Source organism: Taurulus bubalis, assembly GCF_910589615.1.
Source record: "Taurulus bubalis genome assembly, chromosome: 6".
In the NCBI taxonomy this organism is placed as follows: Eukaryota; Metazoa; Chordata; class Actinopteri; order Perciformes; family Cottidae; genus Taurulus; species Taurulus bubalis.
The window spans coordinates 2,376,671-2,396,442 of NC_136594.1; the positions used below are offsets into that span (position 1 = coordinate 2,376,671).

The following is a 19,772-nucleotide window of genomic DNA, read 5'->3' on the forward strand; positions in this document are numbered from 1 at the left end:
TTTACCTCGGGAGCCCTCAGCCATAGCGTCACAGGTACTCAGTCTTTTGTTTCAGGAGCCGGAGCCTCAGCAGAGCTCCGCGACGCATCAGCAGGTCCTCAGAGGACCGGACCCAGCAAGTCACCGTCAACAGTCTTACCTCAGAACTCTGGGAGGGGGAGGGGCTTACGCGTCATAGCAACCGTGAATGATATTTTATATTCCTTCTCTTCCTTGTCTCTGGTGTTGTTGGGTAAAAAAAATAATAATACAAATATTCCGCAGATTCTTTTTTTTTTTAAACTTTTTCTCCGTTTGTTTTTGTTCTCACTATAAATATATAAATATATAAACTGTACATTATGACATAGAAGCACTATCGAAGTTTGATTGTTAGATGTGCACTCGCAGCATGAGGTATTATTCTTTATTATTCTTCATAACCCAGAAAGAAAAAAAATAATGAAAAAGTGAAACGACAGCTTTTGGAGGCAAACGACAAAAAACTAAAAGAGGATAAAATAACAAGAACGATGCAGTAGAGTCTACTGACGTCAAAGAAAATACCCGACCTCACACACACACACACACGCCCCAAAGACCCCCATCCGACCAAACCACCCGGTGCCCCCCCCCCCCCCCCCCCGTACATGCCAGTGTTTCCCCCATGTGTTCCAAGTGCCAATAACTTTGTGAATTCCTAACTGTGACCCGGTAATAAAGATAATTGCACATTAACTACTGTAAAGAGAAAAAGAAACCCGACTGATTAAAAATGAGGAAAAATCTGAATATCTTAATAAAAGGTTTTTAACAAACAGGAGTGACCTTACTGCCGTGTCGAGTCGTTCTTTCTTCAACGCCTCGTGTGTAGATTCTGCAGAACGGCGACCCCTGTGGCCACACGGGGGTACTGCAGGGCGACTCGCTGGACCTTCACTTCCTCGGACGCTTTCGAGTCTTCAGACGCGTCTCTTGGCCCGTCAGTACCAGTAGTACTACTGCAGTGTAGAAGTACTACTGCAGTGTAGAAGTACTACTGCGAGTAAAAGTACTGCATTCAACATTTAGGTGAAGTGAAAGTATGACAGGGTTTTAATCGAGGATCAAGTATTGCTTTAAAAAGAAAAATCAACAAACTGTACTAGAACTTTTTTGTCTTTTTTTTTTTGTCATTTTATCATGATTTAAATTGTATTCACACAAATATATTTTAACGTACTATGACACATACTCTGACTTCATAATTTTTTTCAGTGCATTTTGACATTTAATAAAATTTATTTTTTCAGCAAATTAGAACCTTTTTAATACAGGTTTTCTTTTTCAAATATTTTTTTTACAACATGCTGTTTTTTTGTTATTACAATATTCTTTTGTTTACAATCAACGTTTTTTTTTTTTTACAACTTATTTTTTAACATACTTTTTTTTCCTTTCTTTTTTCCGACATGCTATAAACCTGTTATAACCCCGCTATTAACCTCCGTTGTGGTGGGAGCGTCAAGGTCTTTCCGTTTCTTCACGCAGACTTGTTAAATGTCTGAATTTTGCAGGCGTGCTCCTCGTATACCAGTTAAAGTAACGATCCCAGTTCATCCGGACCAGTTACCAGTAAGGCGGCGTTTACTGGAAACATCAAGGTGACGCTGTCGAGACGAACCCTGCGGATAATTCCCATGATGCAGCAGTTTTCACCAAAAAAAACACAGGATGTCCAACAGTCTTTTGATACCGTCGGATACCACTCTTCATCATCACCCTCCTCTTCATCAGGAGCAAAGTAAGTCCAACGGAGATCAATATTACTATTGGACTTTTTTTTCTGAAAAGTTTTATTTTAAAATACATTTTTTGACATACTGTAATATGACTTTCATAACTTTAGACATACTAGACTTTTTTTATGTACTATACTTTGACTCTTTTCAGAATATATACTACAACCTCATTTTAGAATATTATATATTTAATATGTGCTACACTTTATTTTTTCATTATTTTCAGTCAGGATTCAAATAAAAATCAGTTTACAGTCGAGATGTTGAACAAGTTTAATAAAATTCAGTTGTCCAAAGCAGCCGAGTAACATTTATTTTTCATGTCGTGTTCGTGAAAGTCAATACTTAAAAAAAGAAAACGCACACATTCAGAAGCTTGTCGTCCAGGAGATGGTTACAATAACACACAAAGCAACTCGTTGTGGTTAACAGGAATAAAAACACCCAGTTGGCACTTTAAAGCAGATATGATTCATCAGATATTAAAGCAGCTCCATTTTTAATTAAAACGTAAAGTTCAACAATCGACACACACGTGATTTTAAAGCTTTGAAGTCGGGCGACGGCGAGTCTTGAGAACGAGCTTTAAACCGTTAACCTTCTGGGCTTTAGTTCTGTCACAGAGGGATAGAACCAAGAATCTGGGTTTTAGGCCCAGATCTGGAAGGTCGAGCTCTCAGATCCCAAAACAGACTTTTAACATGACAGTATTTTTATATATATATATTTTTTAATGTTCGCGGGAGCCTCCGTCTATACTCTCTGAAGAGAAACCATATGAGTGCTCCATTACCGCTAATTTCTCCCCGCGGAGGCGTTTAAGGAACGACAGCTTCTGAAGAGAAACCATACGAGTGCTCCATTTGTGCGTTTAAGGAACGAGGGCGTGAACGGAAACGGGAACAGGCGAGAGAATCAGAAGTAAAGAGCTCCGTCAGCGAGGTGGAACCCTCGGACGTTTGACCTCTGACCCCGTCAGTTTAAAAATAAAAATGTCGCTCTGGGATATATTTCATATTTTTAAAAAGTGAAAATAAATCTGGATCACACAGGATTACAAGTAAAATTGATCGAAAGCCTTTGTACATGAATTCAAAGCGTGTTTAATTTACATTTATACAGTGGTGGCGTCACTTGACCCGACAGTGACCGCCGGCCTCCAGCAGAGGGCGCCGTCTGCCTGAATCATGGCTGCGGTTCAGGTGGACGGCGCCCTCTGCTGGAGGCCGGCGGGCAGGAAGTCTCCACACGCATTGGAGACTTTCTGCCCAGCAACCGCTGCTCCTCCTCAGCTGGAGCTGCAGCTCTTTTTTGTTTTGTTTAGCGGCACAGACCCTCGACCAATCAGGAGCCGGCTGCAGACCCGACTTCACCCCGACGAGACGGTCCCCGATCATTCAAACGTTCGTGTGTGTAACTATGTGTGTGTAACTATGTGTGTGTGTGTGTGTGTGTGTGTGTATATATAGTATGTGTCTAGTATGTGTGTGTAACTGTGTGTGTGCAAGTGTGTGTGTGTGTGTGTGTGTGTGTGTGTGTGTGTGTGTGTGTGTGTGTGTGTAACGTGTGTTGCGTGATGCGTTTGAGGGACACCTTCGTTCCGGTAGATTCTCACTCTGGTCAACATGTAGGCACATCAACATACTGCATGTAGTACATAAACATCAACCTGTAGTACATACACATCAACATACTGCATGTAGTACATAAACATGTAGTACATAAACATCAACATGTAGTACATACACATCAACATACTGCATGTATATATAAAATATATTTAAGGCAACACTGAAAGAAGCCCCTCCCCCTCGCTGCTCCTGTCCCTAAAACACAAACAACGGAATGAATCCGTATATTTTAATATTTACTTTCAGTTTCAGCGTCGCTCAAAAGTTACGGATAACGATGAAAACACGGCGTTAGAAGTACATTTTAAACACGAATGTACTTAAATACGAATATACTTGTTGACGGACATAGAAGTATCTCCAGGGGACATTTTACAGATTTGTGTTTTTAACCGGACAGGAGCAGCTCATGGAGGACGTTACCTCAACAATCACCCAAATGCACCGATGAGATACTCAACAGCACCAGGGCTCCTCCTCTTGTTGTTGTTGTTTGTTTCCCCGCTAGAATCATTACAAGCAGAGAGGAGGGTTGTTTCCTGTCTTCTCTCTGCGGGTCACCAGTTTCTCCTCAGTGGAGAGGAGGAAGAGGAGGAGGAGACCCGTCCGTCCTCACAGGGGAGGGGCCTGGTGAGCGTCATTCCAGAGGTCAAAGGTCGCCGGATATCAGAGAGCGAAGAAGAGGACGAGGACCACGACCATGATGGTGACCAGGACGCCGATGGCGCACCACTGCCTCCGACCTGAGGGGGCAGCAGAGAGACGGTGAACAACTCACTGAGCAGGAGTGTGTGTGTGTGTGTGTGTGTGTGTGTGTGTGTGTGTGTGTGTGTGTGTGTGTGTGTGTGTGTGTGTGTGTGTGTGTACTCACTGCTGGTCATGTGGGACACCTTCTCCAGCTTCTTGAGGACCGAGTCCATCCGGGACGACGTCTGGTCCATCTCGTCTCCGAAGTCGCCCAACATGCTGGAAGCAGAGCGACCACACAGTCATCGTTCTGCATATATTACATATACATTTTATGCATTTTATATATTTTATGTAGTTCACTGAAACTAATAACGCCGTCGCAGACGTTATGAGGAGAAAAGGCGGGCCCATGAACTCTGTTATGATGTCATGGTTCACTGGTATGACGTCATGGTTCACTGGTATGTCGTCATCGTTCACTAATGTGATGTCATGGTTCACTGTTATGTCATGGTTCACTGTTATGTCATTATGATGTCATGGTTCACTGTTATGATGTCATTATGACGTCATCGTTCACTGTTATGTCATCGTTCACCGTTATGATGTCACGGTTCACTGTTATGCTGTCATTATGACGTCATCGTTCACTGTTATGTCATGGTTCACTGTTATGTCATGGTTCACTGTTATGTCATGGTTCACTGTTATGCTGTCATTATGACGTCATCGTTCACTGTTATGATGTCACGGTTCACTGTTATGCTGTCATTATGACGTCATCGTTCACTGTTATGATGTCATCGTTCACTATTATGTCATTATGACGTCATCGTTCACTGTTATGTCATCGTTCACCGTTATGTCATCGTTCACCGTTATGATGTCATCGTTCACTGTTATGACGTCATGGTTCACTGTTATGACGTCATGGTTCACTGTTATGACGTCATGGTTCACTGTTATGATGTCATCGTTCACCGTTATTACGTCATCGTTCACTGTTATGACGTCATGGTTCACTGTTGTGTCATTATGATGTCATCGCTCACTGTTATGTCATTATGATGTCATGGTTCACTGTTATGATGTCATTATGACGTCATGGTTCACTGTTATGATGTCATGGTTCACTGTTAAGATGTCATTATGGCGTCATCGTTCACCGTTATGACGTCATGGTTCACCGTTATGACATCATCGTTCACCGTTATGACGTCATGGTTCACTGTTAAGATGTCATCGTTCACCGTTATGACATCATCGTTCACCGTTATGACGTCATGGTTCAGTGTTATGATGTCATCGTTCACCGTTATGACATCATCGTTCACCGCTATGACGTCATGGTTCACGGTTTACTCTCATGATTAATAACAGCTGATGGGGCTGTTCACCGATGGCTGATGTGAAAAAGGAGTTTCGGAGGTTACGTGTGTGTGTGTGTGTGTGTGTGTGTGTGTGTGTGTGTGTGTGTGTGTGTGTGTGTGTGTGTGTGTGTGCTCACTCACACAGCCTGCTCGTCGAGCTCGTCCCCGATGCGTCCCGACATGTCTTTGAGGACTCTGATGCTGCCCGACACCAACTCCAGCTGCTCATCCTGCTCCTGCACGATCAGCTACACACACACACACACACACACACACACAGTTACACACACTCCTCCATCATTAAATGTAGTGTTTCTTCTTTCTCTCTCCTCCTTCCTCCACCTGTTGTTGTTCCTGCTGGTCCTGGAGGTATCGGGAGTTGGCGGAAACCAGATGAGCCTCCAGACCCGTCGACTTGTCCTGAGCTGAAGGAGTCAGCAGAGCCTGAGAATCATATTAAAGCACATTATTCTGTGTGTGTGTGTGTGTGTGTGTGTGTGTGTGTGTGTGTGTGTGTGTGTGAACATCAACCAACCTCTCTGTTCTTCTTCTCTGCCTGAGCCACAGCAGAAGGGCTCGACAACTGATCCTTCATTTCCTACACACACAATTAATAAAACATTATATGACAATACACACACACACACACGCACAATTATAATAAGCGTGATGCACTTCACCTGCACAGAGTGTCTGGTTCTCTCCACGAAGCTCCTCCTCTCCCGGAGCTCCTCCTCTCCCAGTCTGAACTTCCCCGGGTTCGACTCCACGATACCTGAGCGGGTTAAGGAACTCACAACACGTCTGGGGGGTGAGAGAGTGACACAAAGAGTGACACAAAGAGTGACACAAAGAGTGACACAAAGCCTCCGTTGTGCGTGTGTTTGAACTCCGGTCATGTGAGGACCCGAGTTGTGTTGAGGGTTTGTGTACTGTCCCTTTAAGGATACTGATGGTCTCACTCAGGTCCTCCAGGTCCCAGTCGATGGCTCTCAGACAGTTCCTCAGCTCATTGGCGCTCCAGTCCAGCTCATCACGGCTCACCTGAGAGGACACACACACACACACACACACACACACACACACACACACACACACACACACACAAAGTGTGAGCAGTGCTTTGGGCCCTTTTGGTTGTTGTGCGTCTATTTGTGGTCATTGTGTGTCTCTGTAGTCGTTCTGTGTCTCTTTGTAGTCATTGTGTGTCTCCTTGTAGTCATTGTGTGTCTCTGTGGTCATTGTGAGTCTAACCACACAATTCACCACAGAAGCCGTTTTCATTTTCACAGTTTCTCAATAATTAAGAGACGTGGGTTGTGTTTTCTAAGGTGTGAAGGACTTTAAAGGTAAGAAATGGAACGTTTGAGTGCACTTTAGTACAGATCTAAAGAGACAACAACAACGTGATTATTGTGAATATAATATGAACGATAGTGAATGTTTAATCCAGCGCATCGTCACACTATTCATCTGTTTATTGTGCACACCTTTTCAATGTTCCTATCTTAGCAGAATGTGTGTTTGTGTCACGTGTCTCCTCCTCGTTCCCTTTTGCGTTTCGTCTATCTTGCGGCGTTTGAGCCCCGTCGGCCACCGTAGACCCCGGTTGTTCAGATCCTGCTCCCTGGTTTTAAAGTTGACTAACGAGTAAATAAACACATTAAATAACGGCGTGGTTGTGAAAAGACCCACGTGACTCTCCACGTGACAAGGTGTTGTTGTGTGTCGGGTCGTTGTGTGTAGTTGTGTTGTTGTCGTCGGGGTGCTCACCTGCGTCCCCTCCTGCAACAGTTCCTCCCACCTGTCAAACAGGGCCCGGGCGCGAGACAGGGCCTTCTGCACCTCCCTGCACGCGCACACACAGACACACACACAAACACACATCACGTCATCACGGACTGATGCTAGTTAGCTCACAGCTGGCTTTAGCCCCCAACTTCGCTCACGTAACTTTATTTGTTTTTGTTTTTTTTAGGAAAACACGCATTTCTTGGTCTCGTTCAGCTCTGAACGTGAACCCGCGTGAATTATCTCGCGCTAAAGGCGACTTTTAGCTCTTATTTTGTACGTTTCTTACCCCTTCACGACGAAAAATGGGTCCTCTGTCGACATGATGCTTACTTCCTGCTTCACTCGACGCGCATGCGCACTTGGTAGACAGAGCTCAAACTTTCTTTTCTTTTTTTAAATCAGGAGGAACGGTTTATTTCCAAGTACGTTGCGCATACAAGGACATGAACAATAAACACAGGGAATAGGACATTTAGAAAATAGAAAATGTACAATAAAATATGATAAATAAACAGAAGAACTCAGCATGGAGCAAAAGAGCCATCGGTATGTCACAATAGACACAAATACTTATAAAGATATTATAAAAGATACATAAAATACACACATTAAGTGTCTTAACAGCCTTTTTTTGTTAAATTACAAAGTAGTTTCACAGTTTGCTTCAGGAAAACAAATAAAAAGCCTAATGTTGTTAAATTATGTTATTTATATTTATTAAACAAATAAATGTCTTTTTTGAATACCAAATACCACATAATGTACATTTGATATGTATATATATACGATCAATGACAAATCTGTAAAGGTCTTGCCATATTGTATGTATTTTTTTAACTTTCTGAATATTGACACAATTGACAATATTGATGCTTGTGCATCGTCAGCGTTTTCAATGTTAAACATGAAACTGAAAAATAAAACACGTAATATTTAAAACAGGACTCCATGTTATTTACTTCCTGTTCCAGTTTGAATAAAGTTGGTGAACCCTGGTAAAGTAGTGAAGGAGGTCGGCACGGTTTCAACAGGACAACAACCAGAACAAACAAGGGAGGAAAGCTGGCCGTGCGAGTGGAGGAAAGGTCTGACTGGGAAAGGACTGGAGTTACTGGTACACATCTGTGGGAGATTAGTCGCCACGGTAACCGCTGCCTGAGTTTGCAGTAAATTGCAGATCAACGTTCTCTTTCTCCTCATTACCACCAGAGGAAACACCCACTTCAGACCGGTTTAGCCCCTTTGTGGTCATTATTAGTCTCTTTGTGGTCATTTTGAGTCTCTTTGTGGTTGTTTTGAGTCTCTTTTTTAGCTTCTTTGTGTCTTGTTGTGGTCATGTTGTGTCTCTTTTTTAGCTACTTTGTGTCTCTTTGTGGTCATTTTGAGTCTCTTTATAGTCATTTTGTGTCTCTTTGTGGTCATTCTGAGTCTCTTTGTAGCTCTTAAATGTCTCTTTGTGCTCATTTGGAGTCTCTTTTATCTCCTTTGGGTCTCTTTGTGATCATTTTGTGTCTCTTTGTGGTCATTTAGAGTCTCTTTATAGTCATGTTGTGTCTTTTGTGGTCATATTGAGTCTCTTTGTAGCTGTTATGTGTCCCTTTTTGGTAATTTTGAATCTCTTTATAGTCATTTTGAGTCTCTTTGTTGTTGTTTTGGGTCTCTTCATAATCTTTTTGTGTCTCTTTGTAGTCGTGTTGTTATTGTTTTCTTAGTCGTCGTCTCTTCCTGGTTGGTAAATGTCTTGAGTGACATTATGTAGGTGAAGACACTTTGGGCCCCTGGTCCTGGGCCTGGTGGTCCATCCATCAAGGTTATAGGAGACGTGGATTTCCTTCATCTTTCATCCAACTGACAGTCCCTCTTCCACTGATCTATCTTAATCTGTTTGTCAATCAAAGGAAATGGAAATCTGCTCCGAGGAGAACAAATCTCCTGGACATCATATCGCTCTCATACGAAGTGAATCCACACAGAGTGGATCAATGAAAACTAAAAGAAAGCACGCTCAGCAAATCCTCCCATGCGGCTCACACAGATCTCCTTCCTGTTCCACCTCGTCTGTATTCCTGTGGGATATTCCTCTCAATCCCACCCCGTCCTGCCCAGCTCCTTCCTTCCTTCCTTCCTTCCTGTCTCCTCCCCTCCTTCACCCCACTTCCTGTGAAAATTCACATCCAGAGTTATAAAAGGTCACTCTTCAAACACATGTAACCCGAAATTAAATCTCATTTTCTGGTCATTCTGGTCTGTTTTCATGTGAGCTTTTAATACCAGATCCAGGTACCCTGATCACAATATTCACTTCAATAATGTGAGATTAGCGCCGCTTTGTTGCGCAATCATGTGGCCCTGGTCCAGAGAAACCTCTGTGTGAAAACATAGTTTCATTTCATTTCATTGTAAGTACGTGGTGCATAATTTAAATTAGATTTTGGTGAATGAAATGACCACAAACTAGCGTGATGTCAGAGTACGGGTCGGTTTCTGGGGCAACGTGCAGCCTCAACCTTTTGTGTAGAAAACATTTCAGAGAACCACCGTCATAAATGAACACGCCAATAAAAGGAGAAAGAACAAAAATAGGATGCCGTTATGAGTCCACGTGTAAAGTGTTCAGGGTCATGTTTCCTCTCCACGTTTACTGCCGCATGGTTTCCTTTCTCCCACATCCATTTTTCTTTGAATAAAACCGATCTATGGGAGGGAACGTTAGCTAGCAAACGGCAGCGAAACCAAACGTCTGTGTCGAGATATTCACAACCTAGATGGTCATTGAAATGATGCACTTATGCATTATGACCTTTTCAATTTTTGTGTAAAAAAATAGCTAGCTTTGTATATTATCAATAAAAAAAATAATTGAACCCAAACTATTTGGCAGTCGGCTGCCTCTAACCTCCACTAGATGGCGCTCAAATCAAAGCCACTCTTTTACAGAACCATTTTACACTCAATATCATCAAAGATATGAACAACAGAAGTGGCGTTTTTTTGTTTTAAAAGAACTGAGCAAGTTTTAAATGTGGAATTAAAGCTGCTACTAGCATCAGGCTGCCTGTCTGGTTGTTGCATGTTCGGTTGGTGAAATCGATATTCCAACGGGAGTTTTGGTTTAAACGGTAGCACATCTGTCCACTCAATACTGGGCCACTTGCTAATCTATTCTACATGCTAACTGATAGCAAACAGATCTGAAAAGTCAATCTGTTTAGGAAGTGTTCTCCATCTTTTGGTTTGTTATGTCGTCACATAGCTTGACACGCTATTGCTCCACCGTAGCTCCATCTTTGTTTGCTGTGAAAAAGGTCAAAAACAACTGGCTGTAAACATGTGGGTTAGCTTGGAGTCGCTCAGCGGTGTAACTGGCTCTGTGACGCAGGCGTCTGTTGGGTCAACACCTGGTGAAGGTAAGCATCATCAACCGGGGAGGATTGCCTCAAGGCACGTAACACCCGTACTATGCCCTGACCTTGAGTTCAGATAAGAACAACCCTCACAGGCCTTTCCCCAACTAAGTCAGTGTCTGTATGCAGATTTTCTACTTTCTCAGTGACAAGAATGTCTTATTTATTTCCCTCAAGTAACAGACACGTTGGAAAACAGGGTCAGTGAACAGAGAACATGTTACCGTGGTTACTTATTGTCCATATCTGTTATTATTCGGTCTCTTTCAAACTCTTAAACCACATTTTGGTGAATGTTAGAAACAGTAGAAAGACTATCAGAGATAGTTTTGATGTGTTGAAGCTGCATTCTCTCTCCTGACCACCAGGGGGCGACTCCTCTGGTTGTATAGAAGTCTATGCTTCATGTGTAAAAGCTGCATTCTCTATCCTGACCACCAGGGGGCGACTCCTCTGGTTGTATAGAAGTCTATGCTTCATGTGTAAAAGCTGCATTCTCTATCCTGACCACCAGGGGGCGACTCCTCTGGTTGTATAGAAGTCTATGGAAAATATATAGAGATATTTCGGTATTTTTTTTGCATAAAACTCCAAACAGTTGTTAGCACTTTCCCTTTATTGCATCACTTCTCTATCTCCTCGGCTCAGCTGACTCCAGATCTGCCTCGGTGGAAAGTTTTAGTAATTTTTTTTTTAAACACTGATGCCGAAGGGAAAAAATCTCCTCCGCTGGAACACAACGACGTCTGAAATGAACCGAGCAGCAACAAAAAAGGAAACTGGCCGAGAGTCAACAAGCAGGAGAGAAGTGTGGCGGCTATAAATAGACTGACCCATTCCTTAATGATGCCTTCAAGTGCTGCGTGGAAGGATGACCTACTTTCTTCTTTGGGACCACCAAATAAAACATGCTGCTGCTGAAGCTTTCAGCCGAGGAGATGGAATAAATACAGACTTCTTAGTCTGCTGTTGTTCTCTTTCTACAGTAAAGCTACATGTAGCTGAGCACACACACACACACACACACACTTCATTTATCCAAAGCGACGTACATGTTTGCTCTATACACGGTAGTCACAGCAACGGGAGCTATTAGGGGTTAAGCGTCTCAAGGACACATCGATGTGGACTAGTGGAGCCGGGGTTCGAACCACCAATCCTCTGATTGAAAGAGGGGCATGCTAACCACTGAGCCACCTGAAGGGTTCGTCCTTTTTTCCTTTATTTGGGGAGTTTTTCCTGATCCGATGTGAGGTCCCGGGACAGGATGTTATGTGTACAGATTGTAAAGCCCTCCGAGGAAAATTTATAATTTTGGGCTACACAAATGAACTGAATTGAATTGTTGCATGAATGTTGATTGAAGCAACAGTCTCCAACCGCTCTGCTGTTACGCGTCATATGTTTACAGCGAGGTCACTTCCCGGTCCTCCAGACCAGTTTATACTACAGAGAGGAATACAGGACACACCCTCTGCACACACACACACACACACACACACACACACACACACACACACACACACACACACACACTGAAACAGGCCCGTCCTCCACAACCTTCTGAACACATTCAAACCGGTTAAACTGTACACAAATGTGGAGTGTTTTTACTCTCTGAACTCGTAAAACAAAGTACAGACGTGATTGGACGGAGTCATGTAATGTGCAATGTTGAGTACACGGTAATGTTGAGTACACGGTAATGTTGAGTAATGTTGAGTACACGGTAATGTTGTGTACACGGTAATGTTGAGTAATGTGAGTACACGGTAATGTTGAGTAATGTGAGTACACGGTAATGTTGAGTACTCAGAAATGTGAAACGTTGGTGCTACTTCCTACCTCCTACCTCTTGCCTCCTGTCTCCTACCTTCTACCTCCTGTCTCCTGCCTACTGTTTCCTGCCTCCTGCCTCCTGCCTCCTACCTCCTGCATCCTACCTCATGGATCATGGTTATCTTGGGCTTATCTTGGGGTACCTCCATGCATATACTACTCATTATATGATTATTTTCTGTCATATTCATGTATGTGCTGTAACTCTGTTACATTGTTCATTCTGGTCACATGACATCATTCTGTCCATCCTGGAGAGGGATCCTCCTCTGTTGCTCTCCTGAAGGATTCTTCCTGTTTACCCTGTGAAAGGGTTTTTACTATCTTTATTGGGGGAGTTTTTCCTGATCCGATGTGAGGTCCCGGGACAGGGATGTCATGTCTACAGACTGTAAAGCTCTGAGGATAATTTGTAATGTGTGGTGTTGGGCTATACAAAATAAACTGAAATGTTACACACATGTTGATCGTGGCAACAGTCTCTACGCTCTGCTGTTACGCGCCACATTCTGGCAGCGAGGTCACTTCCCGGTGCTCCAGACCAGTTTATACTACAGAGAGGAATACAGGCCACACCCTCTGTCTGCACACACACACACACACACACACACACACACACACACACACACACACACACTTCACCGCCCATTTGGCCTCGGGCAGAGGCAGCGTTACGTGTAGTCACACACACATAACCGTCCCCATGGTGACTAGGCTCGGTTGTTTTTCTTCTTGTTTAAAGAGCCGCTCGGCTCAACACACATAGGTATTAATGATTTGACAATTAAGCTTCATGCACCTAAAATATGTAAATCAGGGATAAATTGTCCGGCTGGAATCAGATTTTTTTAAAGGCTTTTATTGTATTTATTCATATATTTATGTTGAAGATGCTTTCCAAAGCAGCTCGTCTTTATTTCCCCTCAGCATGACATGTGTTAGTTGTTTAAATCCACTGTTCCTCTTGGCACAGCTGGTCTCCATCTTGGTGTGTGTGTGTGTGTGTGTGTGTGTGTATGTGTGTTTTCTCCTGACGTCATGATGTGGCATCTCTTTGCGTCTCTTTACTCTCCTGGGACTGAGGAGTAATTCACACTGAGTGAGTCGTTCTCCAGCATGTATATCTCCATGTATGTATATATATATATATATATATATATATATATATATATATATATATATATATATATATATATATTTATATATATATATAATCTTTTTTTGGGAGCTGACGCCCTTATTATGTAAAAAAAAGTATATGTATGTACATATGTACATACATACACTTTTTTTAAATAGATTTATTTTTGTGCTGGCGCCCTTATTTTTGTTTTCTTTCCCCTGCATGAACGATGAGTATCAATGAGAATTGTCCATGTTAAAAAATATATAGTATATATAAAATGTGCACTATATATATATTTATATATATATATATATATATATACATAGTGCAATTTAATCAATATTAGGTTTAGATCTGTGTGCAAAAATAAAAGAATGTGCAAAAAGCCATGTGTTCTATTTGAACGTGGTGCGTTTGAAACAAATGGGCGTCTACCCAGAACCCAGAAGCTTCACGTTTCCCATCGGCACCTGAACGCCTCTCATGCGGAGCTCTGGGGCTGCTTGGTAACATGATTTATCCCCGGTGACAACTCCTTATATGGTGCAGAGATGACGCCATGGCCGAGGGAGAGGAGGGCGGGCGGGCTGTGGCTGCGCGTTCACGTCATGGCTTTTCCGCTGTGCGCGTACCCACAGGGGTTACTACCGGATGGACCATATATGGAGTCCCAGCGTGCGCGTGGGTGACGTGGTGTGTTTGTGAACGAGAGAGAGAGAGAGAGAGAGAGAGAGAGAGAGAGAGAGAGAGAGAGAGAGAGAGAGAGAGAAACTCTGAGGAACTGGAGCCGCTTCCTTTTTGCGGAACGTAAACATCATGACTCACTTCCGGGTTGTGTTCGAGGACAGACATGTGACTTCATTGCAGAATCTCTCATGAAACTAAACTGCTTTTATGCAAATAACATGGAGCATCGTGCAGAAACGTTGCAGAACAATATGTAATTCATAACATAAAAACACATTATTTTGTAGATAATTAACTGTTTAAGACACTTAATGTTTATCATCTATCATAATAATAATAATAATGCGCTATGGATTATGCGCCCGCCTGCTTGCGTCCAATGATTTGGTGCAAATATATTAATAAGATTCAAAGCGATGTGTGACGAAAAAAACAAGAAAATCGATTAACCCCAATAACAAGGAATCTAGAAGATTTTATTATTATTTATTTAATAATATATTTATAATTAATAATAATACAAATGTATTATTAAATAAAAAATAAAAGCATTTGGGATTTATTATTATTATTAATAATAATAAAATAACAATACTATATTTATGATTGACAATAATACAAATGCATTATTATTATTCATTAATAATAATACAAATGTATCATTAAATAAAAAATATAATAAAACAATAAAAGTAAAAACAAAATTAAATTAAAAATAAAAGCATTTGGGATTTATTATTATTAATAACAATAATATATGTATAATTGATAATAATACAAATGTATTATTATTAATAAATAATAATACAAATGTATTATTAAATAAAAATATATAATACAAGAAGTAAAAACTAAATTAAATAAAAAATCAAAGCATTTGGGATTTATTTCACTAAATTCGACTTTTCTCTAAATGCATCGTGAGAAATGGCAGCAGATGAATAATAAAAGAGATCAACTGTGGGACAAACGGTAGACGGAACAGATGGCGTGTGCGTGTGTGTGCGTGTGTGTGTGTGTGTGTGCGCGCGCGCGCTGCAGCTACAGCTACAGCAGGTGTGGGCGGCGCCTGATTGTCACTTACTGAGGAATGAAGTCCATGTTACGTCAAAGAGGAAATAAAACGCCACCCTTCTACTTCCACGCTCTCATTTCTCTGAGCACAAGAACCGGGGAAGATCCAAATAATAACCCAACAGATCAGAAACTAGAGCCTGAACCCGGGACAGAGAAAGCTCGTCTGCTTCTTGAGCCTTTTGGTGAAAGTGCCAAAAACAGCCGTGCGTAATTACGCATTAAAAAGCAAAGAACAATGAACGCCACGACCGCTATGGAAGTGAACGCCGAAGCCAGACGGATCCTGGCCGTGTCGATAAGCAAGCTGTACGCCTCCCGGACCCAGCGAGGCGGGCTGCGGCTGCACCGGAGCCTCCTGCTGTCCATGGTCATGCGGTCCGCCCGGGACATCTACCACTCCTCCCGGGAGGGCGAGGAGCCGTGCGGCGCCGCGGAGGAGCCGATGGAGACCGGCGAGCAGACCGCGCTGCTGCTGCCGGAGCCTCTGACCGCCGAGCCCCAGCAGCCGGCGGCGGCGGCGGAGGAGGAGGAGCCGGACAGCGGCGACGAGGGGTCCGACGGGGAGCTCTTGGAGGACAAAGAGAACATGAGCCCGACGCGGCAGTCTAGGAAGCGCCGAGGAAAGGCGGCGGCGGCGCCAGACTTCCTCCCGAGCAAGAGGGCGAGGCTGGAGCCCGGCGAGGAGCGGCACGCCGCCGCGGCCCTGCCGGCCAGCTGCTGCCGCGCCGGGGCCGCGGAGTCCCTGGCCTCGCTGTCCCTGAACCGGGTCATACCCGCGTTCTGAACGAGGAGAATAAACCTCCAATTGGACTTTGGAGCGAAGTGATTCTGAACTGAAGGGGTGGTTTGACCCCCCCTCCCCCGGTATGCGCACCAAGGCGCTGACCTACATCGGTCCTCGAGGACGAGAGGGATTTCACCGGGGACCGTGGCGCGAGCTCTGCGGTCGAGCTGCGCGTGCCTGCCGGGCTCTCCTCGCTCTCTCCCCCGCAGAGCAGAGCATGACGCCCGGCCTCGCGAGAGACGGAAAGTTTGAGGAAGAAACCGAAGAGGGGGAAGTTTTTTTTTTTTTTTTTTGGGTGATTCACCCTCCAGTAAAGTGACGGTTCGCTGACTCAAAAGTGTGCGCGTGTGAGTCAAACACAGACAACGCGCGCGCGCGTAACTAGCTGGACTTGAAGGGGAATTTCCTGCTTCCACACCGACACGCTGCTGCTGTGTACTGTACCGCTGCGGGTCACGTGGTGCTGTAGGGGAACCACAACACACAGGATGTCCACACGCTGCCGGAAGTCTTTTATGTGTTTTTTATGTCAATGAACATGTTCAGACCTGTGAAAAAATAATATATTACCTCACATTCCAAGCTGCTTTTTTATATGTTGTTGTTTTTTTAATCTGTATGATTAAATTAACAGTGTAAATATTTTTAAATAAACAACATTGTTTTAAAATGATGCTCAGTTGTGCTGCTCTTTGTTCTGAAGACACACAGACACACACACACACACAGACACACACACACACACACACACACACACACACACACGAAAAAAAAGAAAGAAGTGAGGACCGGCTTAAATGTCCTCACTTTGCATTTTTCCTCACTCCAAAGGTTAATAACACTTGATGGTACTCACAATGATAGCAGTGCACACACACACACACACACACACACCACATTAAAGGGCCGTTGGTCTTTTTTAGGCCGGTTCACAGGGTCAATCCTTTATAAGAGGGAGCAAGTTGGTACAACACAGCGCCGCGTCTGGCTTGCTGCCGCTAAGCTCATGCTTACAGTGACACACACACACACACACACACACACACACACACACACACACACACACACACACACACACACACACACACATTCAAACAACACACACACAAGTCCGAGTTCGCACGGTTTCCAGTGGATTACGACAGAACTCTGACTCACATCCGTCTCTCCCGACGTGACCTGACACCGATCCAGACCGGGATCATAAATCATAAATAATAAAATCAGATGTTACGCAACGGACCAAAACACTTAAAGCCGTACACACTCAGCAGGTAGTGTGTGTGTGTGTGTAGCTGGAGGGCCTCTTCCTCACCGTCGTCATCATCCGGAGAACACTGGTGACTTACCGGCAGGTGACGTTGAGCCGGTTGTTCTGGTTTTTCGGCGACACCTCCGTGTTTACGGCGACGCGTTCAGAGTTTCACTGGAGTGGAACGAAACATCAAGGTCACCTCTAGTGGTGTGTTTGACTGCTTCTGCTCATTTACGTCGGTAGGTTTCACCTAAAGTCACAGAAAGTTACCATTAGAGCCTCATTTGCATTATTAAACATACTATACATATATATTAATATCTATTAGTTGATGTTTTTGCTCTATTAACCGTATTATAAAACATATCTTTACAATTAGTTTGTTCTAAAATCTCCACTTCACCAAACTTTACTCTTCCGTTCCTTCATATATTCTGATGTTTATTCACACAGCATTCATAACCTCTTTTATACACATTTATTAATAAAAGTATTGTGAAAATCGAGTATTTTCTGATTGATACTAAGAGATATCTGTCAAAACCTGAAAAATGAAACAAGAATTTTGAAATTCTCATAATTTCCAGACAGATCCAGGACCAGCGTCCTTTACGTCTGAAGGTTGGAGGGGAAGAAACCCAAACATAAGCCCATAAATCAAAGAGTGATGCATTGTGGGATAATATGAAGTCAATATTCACGAGGCGTTACCAGGACAACACGTCCCTCAAAAGCCATGGATGACATCACAACAACGTCTCCATGGCAACAGAGCTGATGATATATATATACTGTATATATGTACATTCATATCTATATATTTGCATATGTGTATATGCACATATTTGCATATATATTTATACATGTATATATATTTATATGTATTTATGAATGTATATATATTTATATATACATTTATATTTACAATTTTAATCAGAAATGTAATACAATTTTGGAAAAGTCAGAAAAAATATGCAAAATCTTTTTTTTCTTTCTTCTTATCTTTATTTTCAACTCATCTGGTGACAGCTGACATATTTATGTTAATGTTTCCAGGTCATAAGGTGTGACGTGAAGCGCGTCATGTTGTGTTGTTTTCACACGTCTGAGGTCTGAGTGTTGATACGTCTAATATCCACCAGCAAATGAACCCATAATGAGACTTTGATCATATGACCCTGATCTGCCGACACCACCGGCTTATCTTTAAACACAACAACAACAACAACAACAACAAACTGGGTCATACATGTCTTCATTTCTCAAACTTATATATAATGTAAATCCTCTTAACCCTAGAACACTAACGTTGGGTGATTTTCACCCGAGCGATTGTATCTTATTGAATGTGTGTGTATCTTATTGAATGTGTGTGTGTCTTATTGAATGTGCGTGTATCTTATTGAATGTGTGTGTATCTTATTGAAGGTGTGTGTATCTTATTGAAGGTGTGTGTGTGTCTTATTGAATGTGTGTGCATCTTATTGAATGTGTGTGTGTCTTATTGAAGGTGTGTATCTTATTGAAGGTGTGTGTGTCTTATTGAATGTGTGTGTATCTTATTGAATGTGTGTGTATCTTATTGAAGGTGTGTGTGTCTTATTGAATGTGTGTGTATCTTATTGAATGTGTGTGTATCTTATTGAATGTGTGTGTGTCTTTTTGAAGGTGTGTATCTTATTGAATGTGTGTGTGTCTTATTGAAGGTGTGTATCTTATTGAATGTGTGTGTGTCTTATTGAATGTGTGTATCTTATTGAATGTGTGTGTGTGTCTTATTGAATGTGTGTGTGTCTTATTGAAGGTGTGTGTGTCTTATTGAAGGTGGGCGTGTATTATTGAAGGTAGGTGTGTCTTATTGAAGGTGTGTGTGTCTTATTGAATGTGTGTGTATCTTATTGAATGTGTGTGTATCTTATTGAAGGTGTGTGTGTGTCTTATTGAATGTGTGTGTATCTTATTGAATGTGTGTGTATCTTATTGAATGTGTGTGTGTCTTATTGAAGGTGTGTATCTTATTGAAGGTGTGTGTGTCTTATTGAATGTGTGTGTATCTTATTGAATGTGTGTGTATCTTATTGAAGGTGTGTGTGTCTTATTGAATGTGTGTGTATCTTATTGAATGTGTGTGTATCTTATTGAATGTGTGTGTGTCTTTTTGAAGGTGTGTATCTTATTGAATGTGTGTGTGTCTTATTGAAGGTGTGTATCTTATTGAATGTGTGTGTGTCTTATTGAATGTGTGTATCTTATTGAATGTGTGTGTGTGTCTTATTGAATGTGTGTGTGTCTTATTGAAGGTGTGTGTGTCTTATTGAAGGTGGGCGTGTATTATTGAAGGTAGGTGTGTCTTAT

The 19,772-nt window shown here is 42.5% G+C and overlaps 2 protein-coding genes across 2 annotated transcripts; one reads left to right on the top strand and one right to left on the bottom strand.

Moving 5' to 3' along the window:
- Nucleotides 1-3,921: 3,921 nt before the first annotated feature.
- On the bottom strand, nucleotides 3,922-7,566 carry stx10 (syntaxin 10; the record flags this gene model as incomplete). The annotated part of the gene is made up of 9 exons (XM_079219894.1): nucleotides 3,922-4,134; nucleotides 4,263-4,357; nucleotides 5,593-5,699; nucleotides 5,794-5,895; nucleotides 5,987-6,049; nucleotides 6,132-6,226; nucleotides 6,402-6,495; nucleotides 7,225-7,300; nucleotides 7,532-7,566. 9 exons carry the CDS (start codon nucleotides 7,564-7,566, stop codon nucleotides 4,058-4,060), a joined length of 744 nt encoding a protein of 247 aa, XP_079076020.1. The 3' UTR covers nucleotides 3,922-4,057.
- Nucleotides 7,567-15,470: 7,904 nt separating this feature from the next.
- ier2b (immediate early response 2b) lies at nucleotides 15,471-16,835 on the top strand. The gene has a single exon (XM_079219071.1). The coding sequence runs from the start codon at nucleotides 15,614-15,616 to the stop codon at nucleotides 16,160-16,162; it is 549 nt and encodes a 182-aa protein (XP_079075197.1). The 5' UTR covers nucleotides 15,471-15,613; the 3' UTR covers nucleotides 16,163-16,835.
- The last annotated feature ends 2,937 nt before the right edge of the window (nucleotides 16,836-19,772 follow it).

Bases quoted from the DNA above. Each gene is read 5' to 3' on its own strand.
- ier2b (XM_079219071.1), top strand. From the start codon at position 15,614: ATGAACGCCACGACCGCTATGGAAGTGAACGCCGAAGCCAGACGGATC.